Source organism: Callionymus lyra, chromosome 8 (assembly GCF_982586985.1).
Source record: "Callionymus lyra chromosome 8, fCalLyr1.hap1.1, whole genome shotgun sequence".
Classification (NCBI taxonomy): Eukaryota; Metazoa; Chordata; class Actinopteri; order Syngnathiformes; family Callionymidae; genus Callionymus; species Callionymus lyra.
In genome coordinates this window covers 5,641,456-5,665,393 of record NC_141825.1, presented here as the reverse complement: position 1 = coordinate 5,665,393, position 23,938 = coordinate 5,641,456, and the positions used below count along the sequence as shown (strand labels likewise).

Sequence of the window (23,938 nt, the reverse complement as noted above, 5' to 3'; positions counted from 1 at the left end):
AGCTGTAAAGTATTTTCCCATGTGACAGTACTACCCTGTCGAAAAATTGCGCACCGGGCAAGTTCGTGCACTGTCTTAAAGTGTACTGTAAACCAGTGCACTATTTGGGACACAGCACTAGTGTTGGAACAATAGTGAATCTAAATTGTCCTTTAGTTTGGTTTCAGTAAATCTGTACTTTTTTAAACAATCGTACACCTTAAGTAATACAGATTATTTCAGTTTTGTGTACATCATACACACACAATTGTGTAACTTCCACCTACAATCAGATATATTGAACCTTAGTCGACCTAGTTTATAACCTTAAAATAAAACCGTGTTCCCAACAAGTTTCAGATGATCAGACAAGATATTGATATTGAAAAGGAACCGAGAGAAGAAAAGTGTGTATTATTTCTTCCCTTATTGCATACTTTTTTTTAACTGACTACACTTTGAAGTTCATATTCAGTTTATTTATTGATTATTAATGTTTCATAACGCTGTCTTTATTCATGTCTTTTGATAATTTATGTGATCGTTAAGCAAGTCTTGTGATCATTTATTAACATCATCTGAGCATCTTATGTGTAATGTGCACTTTAGGGGTGTCATGTGATCATTTACCTGCGTCATACACGCAGTATATTCCCGTATCCTTCATCCTTAAATTCACCGGTACAAACATCTTCAAAGACCTCCAGACTGGCGAGGTTTCTTTACTTCAGGTTGATGAACACAAGACATTTTTCCAGATGGAGATCTCATAACAAGTGTTTCATTTCTGGGTCATTGCACTCTTGATTGCTGGCAGCAGCTTCGGCGTCTAATGACTCCTGAGAAGTCGGCTGTAGGCGACCGCAAACACATCATCGTGATCCTTCCTAATTATAATCAAAGCAACAGAAAGCTCCTTCGGTCTGGCCTGGATGGTTTAAGGGCTACTGCGAGGCTTTTTTTTAAAGTGAGGTGGAATGGTTGACCCCCTCTGGCATCAGTTTCTGAACAACACAAAAGCATGTGATGTGTCATGTGACCGAGCCCTGAGAGGCCTGAGCGAGTCATGTGCTTCGTCTTCTGCTAACTTGAGCATCGAACCAAACTCTCGACTGACTCTTCTTGGCTCAGCCATGTAAGTTAATGTAAGAGCTAAACGTGTGATCGTGAGCATGTCAGCTATGTTAGTATTGACTATGATAGTAGCAAAAAGACACGTGTCAGTGATCATACTAAAGGGGGCGAAATCATCTACATTGGGTTAAAGTCTTGTCTAACTCACGCTGATATCTTGACCCACAAAGAGTTCAGGTTTAAACACATTGTTTTCATGATTATAAATCCCAAAATATATTCTGCCAAATGTATGTAATAGAAAGGAGGAGAAAAATAACAACTAGAAAACTTGCATTTCCAGAAGAAAACATGGTGTGAACGCTGAATCTGCTCAATGTGTAAACTTAAATATTTGAAAGTATTAGTATTCAAAGTAGAAATGTGTTGAGAAGAAGAAAGGAAGAAGAAAACAGTAAGGAGGAGTAAGTTTAAGAAGTAGAAGAAGCAGTAGTAGTAGTTGTAAAAGTATAAGTATTATTAGTAGTGTAAGTATAATTAGTATAATTGGTCATATAAGTATGAGGTAGGGAATTTTTAGTAGAAGTAGAATTAGTGGTAAAAGTAGAAGTCATACTTGTAGTAGTATAATGAGTAGTAAAAGTAGAATTGTAAGTAGTAGAAGTAGTAGTAGAATAAGTAGTAAAGGCAGAAGTAGAATTAGTAGTTGCATAAGTGGAGGAAGTAGTAGTAGTAAGTAGACAAAAGTGTAAGTAGTAGTAGTAGAATAAGTAGTAAAGGCAGTTGTAGAATTAGAAGTTGAAGTAGTTGCCTAAGTGGAGAAATTAGTAGAATTAGTAGTAGTAAGTAGACAAAAGGGTTTTTATAGTTTCTAGGTGCGAGTCGATGAAAGTACCTCAAGGTCAAAGTGGAAGGAGTTGAAACATGAGTTGAAGAGTTTTATCGTTCAAGTGAATGGAGAAAAAAGGGTAGAAAAAGAGGAATACAAGAAAGAGTTGAAGAGAAAGAAGAAAGATAGAACATAACCCTGCACTTCGGGAACGAGTCGAATTAATAAAAGTTTGAATGGTTCAAATCAGATAAAATTTGTAGGAGATGCAGAACAAAGTTTAGGTCAGAAGAGATAAAGTAGATCTCAATAGCATTCACACACATGTAGGTACAAAACCAAAGTCTGACGAGACCTGGATCACACCCAGACTTGGAAGTTTACTCTTTGAGCTCTCTGAATGATTGAGTTCGAAACCGTTGCCTTACATTATGGATCTCACGCTAATCTGGAAGTTAATCTCCGAGCTCTACTAGAGTATAAACCATTAAGGGACCAAATCTGAGCCACCGTACATGCTGGACCATACAGAGTCGCTCAACCACGACCTGTTAAATCAGAGCCACGTTCCAGATCCGAAGAGGAAGACGGAATGAGCGATTCCCTGCTGATGCAGTCGGATGAACATGCTCACTGGACCCGACAGACCCGACCATCCATCCACCCATCAACATCAAAAGTCTCCGTCGGTACCGGAGCGACCTACTTGTTGACGAGCGGGATTATGAAGGAGGAGTTGAGACCGGAGACTAATCCAGAGTCCTCATATTTCAGCGTTGACACGCGGACGTTCATCGTTCGTCAAGATTAACCTCGCGCAAGATTTTATCTCTGATTTGCTCTGGAAATGTGGTTGAGAGTGGAGAGATTAGCACGGCGCCGGTGCCTCGCGGCAAACAAGTTGCAGGTTCTTTTCCAGTGTGAGGCAACTCTGAGCTTTACGTGTGTGGTTTTATTGTGTAATATATACGTTTTTCCCTAATGCTAGTGTTTCCTGTGGTCACTCTGGTGGGTGCAGGTGTGGGCGTCTAGTGCGGACTCCTTTCCAGGGTTTCCCTCTCTTTGATTACGTCGTCTTTCAAATTAAAATCAAAGTACATCAAATATGTATTATAAACTTACTAAATAAGTAAAAAAGATACATAAAGAAACATTCAAATTAAACTATGTATTCAACATTTAAAAAACACATCCAGATTTTTTTAAATAAAGCAAGATGAAATAATACTTAAAGTACAAACATGATTTAAATCTTAGAAAGTATTAAAGGATGTATTGACGACATCAATCAGGAAAGAAAAACGAGATTATACCAGAAAGTCGCATCAACACACAAAAAAGTGGGAGTATTACTTAACAGTAAAACATACACAAAAACGACTTATAAAGAGCTGTTTTAGGGAATAACTTTTTCCCTAGAGACCGACTGGTTGTTTTTTTTTATACAATCATATACTTTCAATCAAACGGCTATTATTTTCAATACATCGTGAACCTAAAATTGTAGAAGTTTCTAAAGTTTAAATGTTTTTAAGGCTCAGGAAAACAACAAATAAATAAGAAGTTGTGATTAAAATAAATAAAAAATGTCAAAGCAAAACAGGAAACTACAAAATAACTAAGATATCTCGTCTATCATACACCATAGCTAGTACTGACCGTTGCTAAAGGCTACGGCTTTTTTATTCGTACCACTTGACAGCAGGAAACCTCAAGATGTGGATGTGCCATTTCTCAAAGGTCACGGGGGTCACACAGTATCAGCTGCCTGTAAAGGTCAGATCTGAGATGAGTTCCTCTTCCTGGCGCATTTTTTGATAAAAAATAGAAGGAAAGAAATAAGTTTGAAATTGCCAGAGAAGGGTCAGGAGAGAGAAGTAAAGCTCGGCTCTAATCCCGCCCATGGCATGCAACCCCCATGACCCACCTTGAGTGGATCTATAGGGCCTTATGGTCAGGGACAAGGTTTTCCTTCCTCCGGTCAGAAGATTTCACTCTGTGCACGGGACAAATCCTCGGTCAGAGCCGAAGCCCAGGAACATACTCCTCACAGAAACCTTCTATTGAAAAGTATAATCCAGACAATGACCTGAGATCAGTTCACCGCTCTGCAGGCTCCATGACGGCGTGGGGGAGGGTTGTGGGAAATTACCATACCGCACACAGATTAAGAATTATTCACAGTAGATTAGCACAAAGACGCCGGCTTCCATCACTCTGACGTCAGTTACGAGGAGACACACAATGTGAAGGATCCACCACACAATCCAAACCCCCATCCAACGATCCATCACTGAGAATATAACTGGATTATTAAAAAAGTCAGTTATTGTTTGGATGAGACCGTTTCTTTCATTCTTAATAAAGTAAATCTAATCTAATCTAATCTGTAAATTGAAACAATTGCGAATTTTAACTATATTCAAGTTTTAAATAAGTATGATCTCTAATAATAGCGCTTGGCCGACCCCATCTATTACTGGGTCAACGCAGTCTCATGACAATATGAATTTGTGCCGTGTTTCACTAATAATCCTGTGTGTCCTATGTATGAAATTATACCCGTTGATTGATATTGTACTTTATAATCCAAGAGATTATTTCACAAGTAAGAATAAAATGATATGATTAAAGAGCCTATTTTTTATTTTTACTTAAGGTTATGAGAGTATTACCTAAGATGCTAATGTGTGCAGTGTACAAGTGAAACTAGCATGATCTGACCCTGGAACACGGTTCTGATGTATTTACAGTATAAACTCATGGATGGGAAAATGTTGGAAGTCTAATGAAAGAGAACTGAAATCAAGCAACCATTAAAAATTAATCTAGCAAAAAAAAAATACAGTTTTAACATCATCGTGCTAATGGCTACATTCCAGAAACTCAAACTGTACTGTTTATTCATTGTATTGTAACAAGCTGGGATTTTTTTTTTTTTTTACTTTTCTACCTCGTCGAAGAATATCATCTAACAACATTCCTTGCACAGCTTCAAAACAACAGTCGAACGGCAAAAACTAGAAAAATCCCAAATGCTAAATCGTTAACTAATAGATTGAAGAACAAATATTTAATTAAACGGATCCTCTCATATTGTAAATCATTAATATAAGGGTCACTGGATGATGGTCTCTGTTACCGTAAGAGTTTTATCACCAGAAAATCATTTTTTTACATGTTTATTTGTGTGTGTGATCACAAAAACTATGCCTCTGTGTACTTTCTGATAAATTCCCCATTTCACTGACTAGAGGAAGACGAACCGATTTCAATCTATCAGACCAAACATTATCTTGTCAGGACTTTCCCAACCATTAAACCCATGATCAAGAAGATACTTCGATGTGCGACATGGTTCTCAGTATTGAATAATCCTTTCATTTCATCATTCTAGGGTTTACAGAGAAGGATAACCCTGAAAGATGGATCTTAAGAGAATTAAAACGTTGATAATTATTTCTTAAAACATAGAAAGAAACCGGATCATCCGGAGAAAAAACCTCGAGGACAGTGGAAGTCTGATGATTGATTCGGATCATGGTACAACATTGACCATCCATTCACTTTCCTCTGTCCTGAATAAGTTGAATTGATGATCAGATATCATCAGTTTGAACCGAGGTAAGGACACAGAATTATCTGTGAGACGTCAACGCTCACGTGCTCCCGTGACTCTCATCATACCGTTATTCAATTTTCATGCACATTAGAAGGGGAACGCTTCCTCCAGGACTCAGGACTGGCCCAGTTTGGCCTCCACATTAGACCCACGATGACCAACACGGCGGTCTCGCTTGGTCAGTTTGAGGCCGGTCTCGTATCGGTGGAGGTCAAAGTTCAGTCCCGGAGGCCATCCTCGCTACGCGGACCATGACATTGCAGATTTGGGAAGCGAACAGTGAAATTCAGAGAGATGTGTTAGTGTGTCGCTGCTCTAGTCTCGTCTTGGCTGAGAAGACACTAGAAATGACGTTTATCAAGGCTTCCTCAGATGACAAGGAGAACACCTTCAGGACATTTAAGAATTTACCATAGAAATATGACTAAAAAGAAGACAATTGAATCAATTTGTTCTACATATGCTCTCTGGTTTTCATTTTTTTTAATAACACTTGCAAAGATTGAGACAAGAAATAACTTAATACCTGAATCTATAGGTGGGTGGTTTAAAAACGTAAAAAAATTGCGGTACTTATTAGATTAAATGATATCACTATTATTTTAGAAATTGATAACTCAAGCATTGCTGGGTGTTTTGATCTGCTTTTGATGGTCTTTATCGACGTGTAACTTCAACTTGATTAATCCAGAGTAAACTTAACATAAAGCAAATTAACGGAATTAAATTTGTTTTTTTTGTTTTTTTCAAGGTATGACTTCCAGGTCCCTTCAACTATCACCTCACCTGGTCTGATTGGTATCAACGCTCATGTGATGCTTAAGTAGAAAACCAGCTTCTGCACATTGTTATTTACTAGAAAATAAGTAAGTAAGTAAGTAAGTATTATATTTATAGAGCGCTTTTCCAGAAAGCGCTTAAACAATAAAAACAAAACTCATTTAAATATATACTTAAAAGAGCAAGATAACACCGACAACACAGTGTGTGTATGCATGTGTGTTGAAGTGATGTTGGACTCTATAGTACTCATCAGTGTGATTCTGTTTGTATTTCATTGAAATATTGTTCTATTTAAAACGATCTTAAGCCCCGCCCACCTATTACATTATCACATCGTAATGGACTCCGCTCTCGTAACCTCTCGTTCGCCCAGATTTCAGAGCAACTTATAAAGTAATAAGTTCAAAACATGGTCATGATGAGGGTCTTCCTGCATCTTGGAAGCACATTTACTACAGTTGGAGTTTGACATTAGTCGACTTTCAAGTAAAATTTCTCCCCCTTGTTTTAGAATATAAGTTTGATTGACATCATCTTATGTGTGTTTCCATTAAAGAAATTGGCATTTATCACGAGTCATATGTATTTATTTCTATTAATTGAATATCTTACATCTATTTTAAGGCATAAACGAGTTAATCTGGTTAAAAAACTAATATTTTAAATGTATACATCAGGCCCTATGACACTTTGGTTTTCCCCGAAATTGTCCATTTTCTTATTCAAACAAATAAAAGAATAAATAAAAAGTGTGTTCGTATTCACAACATGTATTGTGTAAATCATAACATTTCAATTCAGTTTTCATCTATTAAACCACGTTTCGACCCATGTTTACATTTTTATATATATGTATATATATATATATATATATATATATTGTCTCTTAAATAATCCATCCCTCTTAAACACAACGGATCAGGTCATTATTCAGACCCTGGTCTAGCAGGATTGTTCGTGGTCCAGGATGGAGGCTGTTTTTTCTTCGGGGGATGCTGAGGAAGATGGAGCAGGTTCTACTCACTCTGCGTATCCGGTGGACCAGGGCAGCCTCCGGCTCTCCTTCAGGATCAGGATGGGTCTCGCTACGTGGTCCGCCGAGCACTCCACCTCGTCCGGGGACAGACCCAGGAACTCCGGGCGGCCGTAGGGAAATTTCAGCGGCGTATCCGAGCCGCAGTGGTGGTCTCCGTTCGAGCCTCCGGCGATGACGCCACCCATCAAGCTGGCCACGGCCGACCTGACGCGGGTGAGCATGTTGCTGCTGCTGGTGGTCGAGCTGCGGAGCTCCAGGGAGGAGAGGCGGTGCTGCTGCTGCTCTCTGTCCGCGAGGCGACGCTGCTTCGCGGCGTGAAAAAAAGACACAAACACAGCCTGAGAAAACACGGAAATGGATCTTCGCTCGCGCGCACACGCGCGCGGTCATGTGACGAACCGGTTGCTGCTGGTGGTGGGGTTTTTTAGCTAGTGGCACGAGCGCGGCTAACTGTTGCCAGAGGTCAAAGGTAACTGGTCTTGTGTTGCTAGTTTTCCTCACGATTATTAAAATATATATATATATATGGGCTAATTAATAATTTAATCAATTAAATCCATGTTTATAATTAAAAATATTTACCAATTCGTCTGTCATTGTTTACAGTGAAACAAGTTATTTCTGGATTAAGAAGTAGCATTTGCTAACCTGTGTCCTACTTTAAAAAAACAAACTGAAAAACTACAAGTTAAAGTTAAACAAGTTATTTCTGGATTAAGAAGTAGCATTTACTAACCTCCATCCTATTTAAAAATTGTTTTTAAAAAAACAGAAAAACTACAAGTTAAAGTTAAACTATTTATTTCTGGATTAAGAACAAGCATTTGCAAACCTCTATCCTATTTAAAAAAAAACAACAGAAAAACTACAAGTTATAGTTTAACTAGTGTGTTGCTTTAAGTGTGTGTTGTTGTGATGTTAGACTATTGTATCATCAGTGTGTATTTGTACAAAACTCTCTTTTCATTGGAATATTGATATTAGAAAATGATCTTAAGCTCCGCCCACTGAAAACACTTTCTGGAGATGAAATCTTGTTTTTAGCTAGTGGCACGAGCGCGGCTAACTGTTGCCAGAGGTCAAAGGTAACTGGTCTTATGTTGCTAGTTTTCCTCACGATTATTAAATATATATATATATATGGGCTAATTAATAATTTAATTAATTAAATCCATGTTTATAAATACAAATATATACCAATTCGTCTGTCATTGTTTACAGTGAAACAAGTTATTTCTGGATTAAGAAGTAGCATTTGCTAACCTGTGTTCTATTTTAAAAAAAACAAATAGAAAAACTACAATTTAAAGTTAAACTATTTATTTATGGATTAAGAAGTAGCATTTAGTAACCTCCGTCCTATTTAAAAAAAACAAAGAGAAAAACTGCAAATTAAACTATTTATTTCTGGATTAAGAACAAGCTTTTGCTAACCTTAGTCCTACTTTAAAAAAAACAAACTGAAAAACTACAAGTTAAAGTTAAACAAGTTATTTCTGGATTAAGAAGTAGCATTTACTAACCTCCATCCTATTTAAAAAAAACAAAAAAAACAGAAAAACTACAAGTTAAAGTTAAACTATTTATTTCTGGATTAAGAACAAACATTTGATAACCTCTATCCTATTTTAAAAAAAAAACAGAAAAACTACAAGTTATAGTTTAACTAGTGTGTTGCTTTAAGTGTGTGTTGTTGTGATGTTGGACTGTTGTATCATCAGTGTGTATTTGTACAAAACCCTCTTTTCATTGGAATATTGATATTAGAAAATGATCTTAAGCTCCGCCCACTGAAAACATTTTCTGGAGATGAAATCTTGTTTTTAGCTAGTGGCACGAGCGCGGCTAACTGTTGCCAGAGGTCAAAGGTAACTGGTCTTATGTTGCTAGTTTTCCTCACGATTATTAAAAATATATATATATTGGGGCTAATTAATAATTTAATTAATTAAATCAATGTTTATAAATAAAAATATTTACCAATTCGTCTGTCATTGTTTACAGTGAAACAAGTTATTTCTGGATTAAGAAGTAGCATTTGCTAACCTGTGTTCTATTTAAAAAAAAAACAAATAGAAAAACTACAAGTTAAAGTTAAACTATTTATTTATGGATTAAGAAGTAGCATTTACTAACCTCCGTCCTATTTAAAAAAAAACAAAGAGAAAAACTGCAAGTTAAACTATTTATTTCTGGATTAAGAACAAGCTTTTGCTAACCTCTGTCCTACTTTAAAAAAACAAACTGAAAAACTACAAGTTAAAGTTAAACAAGTTATTTCTGGATTAAGAAGTAGCATTTACTAACCTCCATCCTATTAAAAAAAAAAAAAAACAGAAAAACTACAAGTTAAAGTTAAACTATTTATTTCTGGATTAAGAACAAGCATTTGCTAACCTCTATCCTATTTAAAAAAAAAAAAAACAGAAAAACTACAAGTTATAGTTTAACTAGTGTGTTGCTTTAAGTGTGTGTTGTTGTGATGTTGGACTATTGTATCATCAGTGTGTATTTGTACAAAACTCTCTTTTCATTGGAATATTGATATTAGAAAATGATCTTAAGCTCCGCCCACTGAAAACACTTTCTGGAGATGAAATCTTGTTGACCATAACCACACCCACTTTGCTGTGATTGGTCAAGCACGGAGGTTTGTCAACGCGCGCCATCAATCCCGGAAGTCTCCACCTCCAAGGGACTCGTTGTATAAACAAAGCGGGCATTATTACAGCTGGCTGGAGGAGGAGTGAAGCCATTGTTATGTCATAATAATATTTCCCAGAACCTTACAGAGCTAACATTCTGAAGCTAATCATGCTAATATACAGTACAACGATCCTCGGCTGTGAATCTTTCAAAAGTTAATTTAGTTTTATCTCGGAGTCTGTTTTGAAAAACCCAGTGTTCGTTGATTTAGCTCCACTTTTATTCTGAACTAAAAAAAAGTTAAGCCAAAGACCAGTATAATATGTTTTTTTAATAGACTTGAAAATTGCGTCTTAACGTGTCACAGATGAATGTTACATCAGACGAAATACCACCTTTTTTAAAATAAAACAGCTTTCAGCCTGAAATATTCAATTGAGCAGAAACTATATAAATGCTTTATTACAATGTCCGGGCGAGAGGCGGGGGGACACCCTGGACAAGACAACCTGAATATATTTTGTATCTTTTAATAAAAAAAAAACATGTTTCTTAATTGATGTCAGTATTTACTTTAGCAAGTACAGATCTCAGTAGACTGTACTGTAGATTAGATGATAAATACTGATGAATTTAATTTAATGGTTTATTGATATCTACCAGGATACTCGGATGTCTGTAACACAAGGTTTATTCACAGAACACCAACGCAAGTTCATGCTGCATGTGATCAGTGCTGCTGTGGATTATTTCGCTAGATTGTATCATCAGCGTAACAAGTTTATGACCTAATTAAAAGATCTGGTTTCGGGCGAAGTCATGACCAAAAGAAAAAAAAGTAATTTGTGAGGAGCTTTATTTTAAAGTCTCAGATTTGAGCTGATATTTTCACCATTTTCTTACACAATGTATCATCTACAGAAAATACTTTCATCAATAGTGATCAGAGACGAAGTAACGGTCAGGTGACAAAGAGAACCAATGAGATTCAGGGATGAATGACATGAAGAGTAGACAATTGTTTATGTTATTCTAGTATTAAATATACCAAGGACACAATTTTGTGAATTTGTTTTAAAATGAAGAGGACCCAGGATAGAACCTTGAGGGTCTCCAGAAGTAAGTGAATAGAGTAAAAAAAAGGCCCTACTTGTGGACTTTAAATACTTTAAATTCCACTTTTTGTTGTGTCAATCCTTGCTAGCTGAAAGTATCTACAGTTTTATTTTTAATATTTGGATTAAACGTCAGAGTTTACGATTCTAATCGGATCTTTAATAGTGAAAACATGTTTTGGATGATCACTGATGACTTTCCCGTAGCACGTGTTGAAGGAACTTAAATGTCGACACAAGTGTATTTATTTTGACTCCTTTTAAATGTTGTTTTATTCTCTAGTGTCAGTTTGCTTTGGCCCAGAGCAAAGTCGGAACGATCCAGTCGGCTGGAGGGGAGTCGAGCCGAACCCCCGACAGGATGAGAGTCTAGACGTTGTGTGATGAGGTCCAACTCTGGAGAAGGAGCCTTCTCTCGTTGCTTATTAAACCATACGGCTCGAGTGCTCGAGTCGACACGGCAGGAGATGATGTCGTGTGAGTGTTCAGAGTGTCCTGTGCCTCTCATCTCAAGCAGCTGGGATGGAAACAGCAGGAAAACAGAAACAGAAAATCACAAAAATAATGATTAAAAGTGAAAAAATAACACATTGTTAAATAGATAAAAAGAGACCAAATAATTTCTCTTCGGGCTTCACATAGAGGTCAAAGGTCGTAAGCGGTCCATGAGCCACTGAAGTCCAGGTCTGATTGAGATCATATCAAAAAAAATCGGAGAATGTATTTATTTATTTCATGAGCGACCTTCGACTTTGTTTTGTTTCTTGAGTTAATAAAGAAATGGTTTCTCGTCGTCAATAATTAAGGTTCCCTCATTAAACAGAATCTGGTGTAAATATACAAGAATCTCAGCTGATCAATAATTCATGAGCAGACGCTCCATTGACCCAGTTACAAGCAGCACCTGTAGTGTCGGCGACGACGCCGGCTCAATAAATCGTATTCAGACTAACAGCATCTTCTTTGTACACATGAGAAATCAATTATAATGATATGGTTTAACAAGTTACGAGGATATAGAAAGTCCACAAATTCATAAAAAAAATTAATGAATGAATCTAAGATAGAAAATAAATATATAATACATAAACAATGATACTTATATAAAAGAGTAACTAATAAAAATAAATGTCACATAATCTAATACAAATAAATTATAATTAATAATTTTGTTTGCGTAAAAATAGACTTCATATTAACCAATTTTATTGAAATAATATAATCAGTATCAATGATTATCATTGCTTTACACTATTGCTGATTTACATTAAATTGTTTTTTAGATTTGAATGGTCAACAGTCATTTAAAAATAATTCAAATACTTTCACATAAATAAACTGGAAGAACCATCACATTGTTGTTGTGACCCTGGTCTCGAAAAGCGCTATATAAATAAATATTACTTACTTACTTACTTACTATTGTTATTCGTACTTTGAAAGTAAGTTAAAACATCGTCCTGAACATAAATAAGAAGCTTTTTTTTTTTAATCATGTCTACAGAAGCTTGACAAAAAAGAAATACTTTGAGTGACAAATCAAATTTACTTTCTTACTATTAAAAATCCTGCTTTTTCTTCTCCTGCCAGTGTACGACCAGCAGATGTCGCTAGAGCAGCAGAAACTACCGCAAGTCTACTCATTCCACGATCACGATGATCGCCGTAAATGTTTGTAAATAAAAATATTATTATAACATACTTCATAATGTATTTATATTAAGATTTTAAAATGTATAAGCTTATTATTCAAACAATATTTAAAATATAAAAAATGCGTGTAGTATACGTTAGTGTTTTGCTTTTATTTATTTTTTTACCACAACCGGGCTTATATCGAGGATGTTCGGTTTGTTTATATTTCTATATATGTGTATTTATATTTTTTATTTTCAAAGAAAATATGTGTAAACATATAATTAAAATATATATTAATATATATAGGAAGTAAAGGTACAAACAATGAATGAATTAAAACAGACAAATAAACATGGAAAGGTCATTATAAAACGTACAACTATTCTAGCCTTTTACCCCGAGAAGCTGCGACAGTCTACATACCTGTGCAACCCAGATGATAAATACATAAACACTGACTTCTCGACCTGGTTGCTGGGGTTGGTCATAATGTATTGGCTAAGTTGTTTTAGATAAACAACATGGTTCCATGAACGAATACAACGTGTCGAAAAGGTGTGAAACTGGGAGAAATGAGTGAAAAATATTTTTAAAAGTCAGAATGTTCTTCGACGCCAAAGTAAACCTGCCGACACCTCAGTGGGCTGTAGTTAGAATCCAAGTGTGTTAATGTGCACAAGGTTCCAGGCCGTGGCGAGGGAGGGGGTGACACCTCATGAAGGGGCCCCACAGTTACGACCTTCAGCACGGATCAGTAAATAACCTCCTTTGAACTCGATCACTGGAGGAAAACATTTGGTTATGAGCCTCCAGGGAGTATTGATATCATCATAACAACACATGTTGCTACCTGTTTGTGTTGTTTTGTGTTCCTAAAAAACATAAATAACTCAAAATATTGAATCAGCACAATCATACTAATGGCTACATTTGAAAAATAAAACATATACTGTATTCAATTCTGTTCATTTAAAGTAATTAAGGAAGTAATACATTTATATTTATATAGCGCTTTTCTAGACCAGGGTCACAAAGCGCTTAAACAATCAAAACAATACTAAAAAATATATATATACTTAAAAGGTCAAAATAACACCGAGAACAACACAGGAGCAGGAGATATCAGAATTATTATCAATCTAAAAATGAATTTACATCCTCTTCTCCTCTGGACACACTGGTTTACTCCAAGGGTCCAAAAACTCAAATTATTGTAGGTTTAATTGACCCTTGCATCTTAACTAAGGTAACCAGGATAGTTAATGGATGTCAGATAACTATATTATCTTGTTTCTCACGATATAAAGTTTTTCCACGATGTGACAAAACCAGAGCTGAATAAAACAAGATGAAGTGAGATAAAAAATAAATAAAGAAGTGTTTAAACTATGTAGATGGAGTTTAAGTCTTCCACGGGTTTGCTAACTGCAGTGTGAATTCTTAATCTGCTGAATGTGTAAACTGAAATACTTAAGTAAATGTGTTGAAACAGTTGAAATCATGGCATAAAGGAAAAAGACATTAAAATAAACTGAAAAAAGGTTGAAAAGAACAAGAAAAAGAAAAAGAAGAAGTAGTAGAATAGTAATAGAAGTAGAAGTATTAGTATATGTAAATGTAGTAGTAAAAGTAGTACACGAATAATAAGTAGCAGAAGTAGTATAAGAATTAGTAATATAAGTAGAAGTAGAAAAAGTAGTTCTAATGAGAGAATTAGAAGTAGAAGAAGTACAATTATAAGTATAAGTAGTAAAAGTAGTAGTAGAATTTGTAGTAAGAGTATAGGTATAAGTAGTAGTAGAATTAGTAGTAAAAAGTATAGGTATAAGTAGTAGTAGAATTAGTAGTAAAATAATTATTTGAAGTAGTAGTGGTATGAGTATAAGTCGTGAAAGCAGTAGTAGAAATATTAGTAAAAGTACAAGATACTAACTAAACTACAAGCACTCTGATCAATCAAGTGTGAGGAAAGCAACAGTTCAGGACATCAGAAAATGACCCGTCAGTGTTTATCCAAACTGCTCCAGGGTCTGTATCCTCGTTTGATAAATCACTGGCTCTGACCTTCTCCTGATGCCTGATGGATCCCAGATGTAAATATTTGATGTTGTGGTTTAATAACAAGCGTCAGTGGGTGAAGCTGCAGCTTCAATCATCCATAAAGGTGAAGCTCTGATGAGCGTCTCTTTGACAGGAACGACATTCATCCTGATCACAGGAGACAAAACCTTCCCTCGGCTGATTCTGAGCAGGTGAAGGTTGATGGTCAGACATTTTCATGTTAGTTCAGGTGAAAATAATTACAAAAAGACATCATTCCTGAAAGACTCGTAGTAGATCAGTTTGTTCAGGGTTTATGGTCTTCCAGACTTGTGATGTAGAGGCTGGTGGTCTGTATGCATGTGATGATGAAGATGATGAAGATGATGAAGATGAAGGTGATGAAGATGATGGAGATGATGAAGATGATGAAGATGATGAAGATGAAGATGATAAAGATGATGAAGATGATGAAGATGAAGATGATGAAGATGATGAAGATGATGAAGATGAAGGTGATGAAGATGATGAAGATGATGAAGATGATGAAGATGAAAGTGATGAAGATGATGGAGATGATGAAGATGATGAAGATGAAGATGAAGATGATGAAGATGAAGGTGATGAAGATGATGAAGATGATGAAGATGATGAAGATGATGAAGATGAAGATGATGAAGATGATGACGATGATGAAGATGAAAGTGATGAAGATGATGGAGATGATGAGGATGATGATGAAGATGATGAAGATGATGAAGATGAAGGTGATGAAGATGATGGAGATGATGAAGATGATGAAGATGATGAAGATGATGAAGATGAAGATGATGAAGATGATGAAGATGATAAAGATGAAGATGATTAAGATTATGAAGATGATGAAGATGAAGGTGATGAAGATGATGACGATGATGAAGATGATGATGATGATGAAGATGAAAGTGATGAAGATGATGGAGATGATGAGGATGATGATGAAGATGATGAAGATGACGAAGATGAAGGTGATGAAGATGATGAAGATGATGAAGATGATGAAGATGAAGATGAAGATGAAGATGAAGATGATGAAGATGAAGGTGATGAAGATGATGAAGATGAAAGTGATGAAGATGATGAAGATGAAAGTGATGAAGATGATGGAGATGGTGATGATGAAGATGATTAAGATGATGATGAAGATGATGAAGATGATGAAGCTGAAGATGATGAAGATGATGAAGATGAAAGTGATGAAGATGATGAAGATGATGAAGTTGATGAAGATGATGAAGATGAAAGTGATGAAGATGATGAAGATGATGAAGTTGATGAAGATGATGAAGATGAAAGTGATGAAGATGATGAAGATGATGAAGATGATGAAGATGAAGATGAAGATGATGAAGATGAAAGTGATGAAGATGATGGAGATGATGAAGATGAGGGTGATGATGAAGATGATGAAGATACATGTGTTACAGTGGAGTGATACAGTGGAGTGATACTGTGGGGTGATAGATAGATAGGTAAAACTGTATTGATCCCTCTGTGTAGTGATATTCTGGGGTGACACATGGAAGTGATCTAGTCCAGAGTGTGCTAAATTGAATGATTTCCTGGAAGTGACCCAATGACGACTTGTAACCAGAACAGAATCCACAGAGTCTTTCATGAGAAAACCTGGATTTATTTTTGAACCATTTCCTGTGAAGAGTCACCTGTGGAGCTCCTGAGTCACGTGACCTGCATGAGGAAGTTCAGACACATGTTGTTTACCTTCAGTGTGACCAACACTTTACCCATGATTCATGCTGACAAATACATATGATTTGATTCACTCTTTTCAGATCTACACACATGAAGACACACACATGTTGACATGCATCAACCTAGACGAGCGTTTGTGTCTGAGCTGCAGAATCTGAACCTTCTAGAGAAGCCGAGTCTAGACTTGAACCGACAACCTCTGGTCGGACTGAGAACACGATGAGTGACACGTGTGGTGAAGTCAGTCCTGCTCGAGACACTGTTCAGACCTTAAGTTCTGCCCAACTCTGTTTATCCTGAGGTAACACTTCACATCCATTCATGTATTCATCCAGCTATCCATGTATCCATCCAACTATTCATGTATCCATCCAACTATTCATGTATCCATCCAACTATTCATTTATCCATCCAATTATTGATGTATCCATCCAACTATTCATGTATCCATCCAACTATTCATGTATCCATCCAACTATTCATTTATCCATCCAATTATTGATGTATCCATCCAACTATTCATTTATCCATCCAGCTATCCATGTATCCATCCAACTATTCATGTATCTATCCATTCATTCATCCATCCAACTATTCATTTATCCATCCAACTATTCATGTATCCATCCAACTATTCATGTATCCATCCAACTATTCATGTATCCATCCAACTATTCATGTACCCATCCATCCATTCATGTATCCATCCAACTATATCTGTATCCATCCATCCATTCATGTATCCATCCAACCATTAATGTATCCACCCATTCACGTATCCATCCAATTATTCATGTATCCATCCAACTATTCATGCATCCATCCATACATTCATGTATCCATCCAACTATTAATTTATCCATCCAACTATTCATGTATCCATTTAACTATTCATGTATCCATCCAACTATTCATGTATCCATCCAACTATTCATGTATCCATCCAACTATTCATGTATCCATCCATACATTCATGTATCCATCCAACTATTAATTTATCCATCCAACTATTCATGTATCCATCCAACTATTATTTATCCATCCAACTATTCATGTATCCATCCAACTATTCATGTATCCATCCAACTATTCATGTACCCATCCAACTATTCATATATCCATCCAATTATTCATGTATCCATCCAACTACTCATGTATCCATCCAACTATTCATGTATCCATCCAACTACTCATGTATCCATCCAACTATTCATGTATCCATCCATCTATAAATCTATTCATCCGTTTTATTAGTTCATCCAATCATTCATTAATCCATCTATTCACCAAACGTTCATATATTCATCCAACTATCTTTCCATCCATGTATTCATCAATTCATCTATACAGTATCCATCCATCAATTATTTCATATATTCATCCATCTTTCCATCCATTCATCCATCCAACTAGTCATCCATCTTTCCATCCATCTGTTCGTCTATTCAAGGTATTAATCCATATTTATATCCATCCATCCATCTGTTTATCCGTCTACATTATTCATCCATCTTTCCATCTATCTATTCGTCCATCCATCTAATTATCTACCTTTCCATCCAATCATCCATCCTTCAGTCTCTTCATCCTTCCACCCGTCTATTCATCCATCATTCCATCCATCCATATTTTGTATGTTAAAAACGAGAAGAACAAAACATTCCATATATATTTTTATTAAGTCCAGGAGTTTAGAATTCTTTGTACCTTCACACAAAATATACATAATTCTCCAAAGTAAAAAAAACCAACACGTTTATTTATTTTTCAAAGAATCTTTATGTTTTCATTTTCATATTGTTTTTTCAAGGTTGTGAGAATGTAAATGTATTATAATGAATTGACCAAAGAAAGAAAACATTTTCTTAGTATGTAATTATATAAAAATGAAAAGTGTGGTTAAACAGATATATTTTCTTTGTGAGTTTGACCATAAAATGTAAAGTAAAAATAAATATTCTGATAATCCTACGACTGCTGGTTCTCACTCGCCGAGAGGTTACACACTCTCTGGATTCCAGACTTCTGGCAGCTCTTCCTGCTTTGACTGGCGAGATGTTTGAATAAAAAATGGTTCAACTTTGTGAAAGAAAAAAAATCCTCCAGAGACTCGTGCGGTGGAGAAGAACGCCATGTTTGTGTGGAGCAAACACGATCTCCTTATTTCAGTTGATTGAATGTGTGCAGAACATGCTGTCACATATATTACTCTTATTTACACACTTTGTACACACACATGCCAAGATACATCTGGACGTGCGTCCAAGTGTTCGTGTGGCACTTCGTGATGTCCAGGAAGCGAGGCCTCAGTCTTCGGAATGTTTGAAACCCAAGACGACATTCATCACCTGTGTGACGGGGCATCCAGATGTTTCTGGGCTCCAGGTTCGACCGTGGCCATGGAAGCAGCTGAGCGGACGAAAGCTGTGCTGCCCGGGTTACCCGGAGACTGTTGTTTTTCTGGACCGCGCTGCCTTGTGGACTCTATCTCCGACAGGAAGCTGGGTTCGGTGGCTCTGCAGGGAGAGAGTCAGCAGTTGTTACTCTCGCAACTATTCCAGGAAGAAGGAACGTTTCCCAGTGTAAACGCCGCGTCCAAACAAATGCATCATTAATCTGCTGACCCTCACACATTGTGAAATTTCCGGGGGTTATCGCCGCTTATTAGAGTTTAGCGTCAGCCAAAATCATGATTGTGTCTGCATACACTCACACACTTATCCTTAACCTTTCCCAGGCACATTAAAATTAGCCTACAGATGTTAACGTACACGGCGTCCATCTTGTTGTTGTTTTTTTTTACTCAAAGTTTAACTTTGATTTAGGAGAAATTCTCAATTGAATTTGGTAATTTCTTCAACAATTTCTGCTCAGATCTTGAACTGATACTTCTCATGCTTCTATTAAATTTACGAGCCAGTTAAAGAGGAGATTTGTGTTAGCATCACAAGTAAGCATCACAAGTTAGCATCACAAGTCAGCATCATGAGCTAGCATCACAAGTTAGTATCACAAACTAGCATTATAGGCTAGCATCACAAGCTAGTATCATAATCTAGCATCACAAGCTAGTATTATAAGATAGCATCACAGGTTAGTATCACAAGTCAGCCTCATGAGCTAGTATCACAAGTTAGCATCACAAGATAGCATAATAGGCTAGCATCACAAGCTAGTATTATAATCTAGCATCACAAGCTAGCATTATAAGATAGCATCACAAGTGAGTATTTCAAGTCAGCATCATCTCAATTGAATTTGGTAATTTCTTCAACAATTTCTGCTCAGATCTTGAACTGATACTTCTCATGCTTCTATTAAATTTACGAGCCAGTTAAAGAGGAGATTTGTGTTAGCATCACAAGTAAGCATCACAAGTTAGCATCACAAGTCAGCATCATGAGCTAGCATCACAAGTTAGTATCACAAACTAGCATTATAGGCTAGCATCACAAGCTAGTATCATAATCTAGCATCACAAGCTAGTATTATAAGATAGCATCACAGGTTAGTATCACAAGTCAGCCTCATGAGCTAGTATCACAAGTTAGCATCACAAGATAGCATAATAGGCTAGCATCACAAGCTAGTATTATAATCTAGCATCACAAGCTAGCATTATAAGATAGCATCACAAGTGAGTATTTCAAGTCAGCATCATGAGCTAGCATCACAAGTTAGCATCACAAGCTAGCATTATAGGCTAGCATCACAAGCTAGTATTATAATCTAGCATCACAAACTAGTATTATAATCTAGCATCACAAGCTAGCATTATAAACTAGCATCACAAGTTAGTATTTCAAGTCAGCATCATGAACTAGCATCACAAGTTAGCATCACAAGCTAGCATTATAGGCTAGCATCACAAGCTAGTATTCTAATCTAGCATCACAAACTAGCATAACATGCTAGCTTTAGAAGTTAGAATCATAGGCTAGCATCACAAGCAGGCATCACAAACTAGCATCACAAGTCAGCATCATGAGCTAGCATTACAAGTTAGCATCAAAAGCTAGCATCACAAGTTAGCATTATAGGCTAGCATCACAAGCTAGCTCTGGACCAGATTGCCAGATTTGGTCGTCACCTCTTTGCTCAGGACCGTCTGGATTCAGTCAGCAGAGAAGTCCGACAGCACCAATCACACAAACAAGAGTTAGAATCAGAGGTTCTGTTTACCCTCCTCTCCTGGACTGGTTCCACTCTCCCGACGTCAAGCGAGCGGCGTCACCATCACTCCGCCTGGGTGGAGGTCTTGGGGGAGTCCAGCTCCCTCCAGTTGCCGGTGCTGTTGGAGGGGCTCCGGTTGCTCAGCTTGGTCAGCAAGGTGGTCCTGCGGATGCTGCTGTCCGAGTCCTCCTTCTTGAAGTCGGGGTTGGTCTTGTAGCAGAAGGAGAAGCAGTGCAGGAAGTCCTGGAGAAGATGGCCGCTGAAGATCATGTAGATCCAGGGGTTGCAGCAGCTGTTGAGGCTGGCCAGCAGCGCCGCCAGAGTCACCACCGTGTTCTCCGAGTCTGGAGAGGAGAGAGACGGATTAGAAGTCCTGCCAACCATCTGGTCTACGAAGAACGTCTGCCAAGTCCAATCGTGGTGGAGGAGTAGAAACGAAGAATGTTGCACAAGAGATGATGATGGTTTTCTGGTGTTTGTCTGTTCCCCCGATACACTGGATCACATTCACAGAGGTCAACCAGAGGTCGAGGGAGACGGATGGAGACACAAACATGGAGGACAGATGGAAGAGGAACCAAAGAGATTGATGGAAAGAGGGGTGGGATCAATGACTAATAAAAAAGGACTTAAAAGATAAATAAATACATTTTAAGGCTGAGCACAAGCGTAAAATAACTTTTTGTTTGTTTTGTAACTTACTTTACATAATTACATTTATTTTTAATACATGTTGTCACATAATTATTTTCTCAGGTCTTTAATTTTAATTATGTTTTATTTTTTTTATTTTTTTTTATTTATGTTTTGCTGGATTTACAGGTGACAATGGTGGCTTCATATAAACCTTTCTTCCATATTTAAAATGTAATTAAAAATACAATACATTTCATTTTTTAAACTGAAGAAGCTGTTTTTAAAAATACTTGTAGTTTAGAAAATATTGAAAGACTCTTAAACAATAATATATACAGTATATATAGTATAATTTTTTTCTATTGCTTTAAAATGTAACTGTCCATGCATCGATTCATCCACCAAGTCGTCCCACTTTCCATCTATCTAGTCATTCATATTTTAATTTAATATAATTTGATATCATTCATCATTCATGATATCATTTATTTTTCCATTTCCAACTCCATCCATCCATCCATCCATCGATTCATCCGTAGTTTGAATTTATTATTTTAAATATTTAATTTATATATTAATTTGTAGTCTGGTTAATTTGTCAATTTATCTCAGTATAAATAAAATCCCACAAACACTTTCGGGGTCTTTCTCATTTTTCCTAGTGTTTTTTTTCTGAACTTAAGTTATCGGAACATCCAGAAAAAGGAACATTTTTGAAACTTTTCATGTGATAATTTAACAATTTCTTCTTAAATTCAAGACAGTATAATCCCTTCATTACGAGACACACATCATAGCGAGCAATAATCGATCAATGGAACCGTGTTTGAGTCGCAAACAAAACCGTTCGTATCGATCTAACGGTGTTCGGTTCCGCGCGTAAAAACCTTGGCGTGGATTTTACGCGCAGGTCCTCGCGCGCGCTCACCTGCCCACGTGAAGCTCTCGTCCCAAACCGACCACATCTGCACGGTGAAGAAAGGCGCCCAGCAGACCACGTAGGCCAGCACGATGACGAAGGTCATCTTCACGGTCCTGAGCTTGGCCCTGGAGATGGTGGAGACGCTGCTCACCGAGCTCTTGCCGATCAAGCCGCTCCTGGTCCCGCGGCGGCTCCTCTTGAAGCGGATGTTCCTCCAGATGGTCCAGCAGATGAACCCGTAGCAGGTCACCAGGATCGACACCGGCACCAGGAAGATGCCCACGGTGATCCACGTGATGTAGGCTCGAGCGCCCCACGGCGGCACGAAGTGCGCCCAGCAGTCGTGCACGTCCGGATCGGAACCGATCTTGCTGAGCGAGAAGATGAAGAGCTGCGGGGCGCTGAGGACCAGACTGCTGACCCACGTGGACACGATCATCATGTAGGAGCGCCGCGTGGGCTGCTGCAGGGTCTTCAGCGGGTGGCAGATGGCGATGTAGCGGTCCAAGGTCATCATCACCATCATGTAGGTAGACGCGAACATGCCCGTCACCTGCAGGTGCTTCACCACGCGGCAGAGAAGGTCCGGACCGTAGAAGCGGAACGTGACATCCCAGCAGAGCTGAGGGAGCACCTGGAAGAAGGCCACCACCAGGTCCGCCAGGCTCAGGTGCTTGATGAACAGGTGCATCCTGGAGGTCTTCTTCTTGGTGTTGTAGACGGCCAGCAGGACGCTGACGTTCCCCACCACCGCCACCACGAAGGTGACGCTCAGGACCAGGATCTCCATCTGGGCCACATGCTCGTCGCGCCCGAACGGGTCCGAGGCGTTCAGGTGGTCGTCGCTGCCGTTCAGGGCGGGGTCGAAGGTGGTGGGACTGGAGGTCTGGTTGCCTCCGTCCGGGAGCAGCGCGGGGTCCAGGGTGCGCATGGCGAGCGAGGGAGCTGGACCTCCGAACACCTCCGAACGCTTCCGAACTCTGTGAGGGTCTGAAGCCGCCGCTGCTGCTTTTAAAACGTCACTCAAAGCTTCAGGGGCGCGCGCCTGCGCCCGCTGCAAGAAGTCACCCGAAAAGAATACATCACACTTGAAAGATACAAACTTGATATTGTAACGAAGTTAATGGAAGAATATACTTTTATTTCAGTTAATTATGTTAGTAAGTTATTTGTTGGTTGATATAAGTAAGTTGGTCATATTTGATTATTTGTTATGTAGGTTTTAGTGTATCTTTTAAAGTAGGTTATTTGTTGGTTCTTTATTTTGTTTGAGTTTGATGCTTTTTGCTAGTTAATTAATTAGCCTAATTTAGTTAATTGCATGATTAGTTTTAGTTTGGTTTTAGTTAGTTGTTTTGTTGTTGTTTTTTTTTAGGTATTTTAAGTAATCAATACTTTTAGTTATTTGGTTGTTTCTACTCCGTACCCAGGGATTAAGGTGGTTAGGAAGGTTTGTGGGTAGTTAGCTTGTTTTATTATAGTAAATTAGTTTTAGGAAGTTTTGAGTTAGAAAGTCAATCATCTCAAGTTATTTGTTTTGTAGGTTTTTGTTTAATTGGTTTAGTTTAAGTAGGTTGTTTGTTAGTTAAAGTTACTTCTTAATATAGTTTGAGTTTGATGCTTTTAGTTTAGCTAGTTAGTTAATAAGCTAAACTAGCTATCTAGTTAATTGCACGGTTATTTTTTGTTTGGT

At 37.5% G+C, this 23,938-nt stretch overlaps 2 protein-coding genes across 2 annotated transcripts in view; both read right to left on the bottom strand.

Annotated features, from left to right (window-relative positions):
• Positions 1-7,697, bottom strand: part of ppm1h (protein phosphatase, Mg2+/Mn2+ dependent, 1H) — a 38,684-nt gene extending 30,987 nt beyond the window's left edge. Inside the window, exon 1 of the mRNA XM_087797733.1 lies at positions 7,312-7,697. Within this exon, the coding sequence (XP_087653859.1) occupies positions 7,312-7,544 (233 nt within the window). The 5' untranslated portion in view covers positions 7,545-7,697. The remainder of the gene's footprint in view (positions 1-7,311) is intronic.
• A 10,507-nt stretch (positions 7,698-18,204) lies between these two features.
• avpr1aa (arginine vasopressin receptor 1Aa) lies at positions 18,205-23,211 on the bottom strand. Its single transcript, XM_087797298.1, has 3 exons — positions 22,252-23,211; positions 20,697-21,031; positions 18,205-19,030 (listed from the first exon to the last, which is right to left on the bottom strand). Exons 1-2 carry the CDS (start codon positions 23,174-23,176, stop codon positions 20,751-20,753), a joined length of 1,206 nt encoding a protein of 401 aa, XP_087653424.1. The 5' UTR covers positions 23,177-23,211; the 3' UTR covers positions 18,205-19,030; positions 20,697-20,750.
• Between the last annotated feature and the right edge of the window lie 727 nt (positions 23,212-23,938).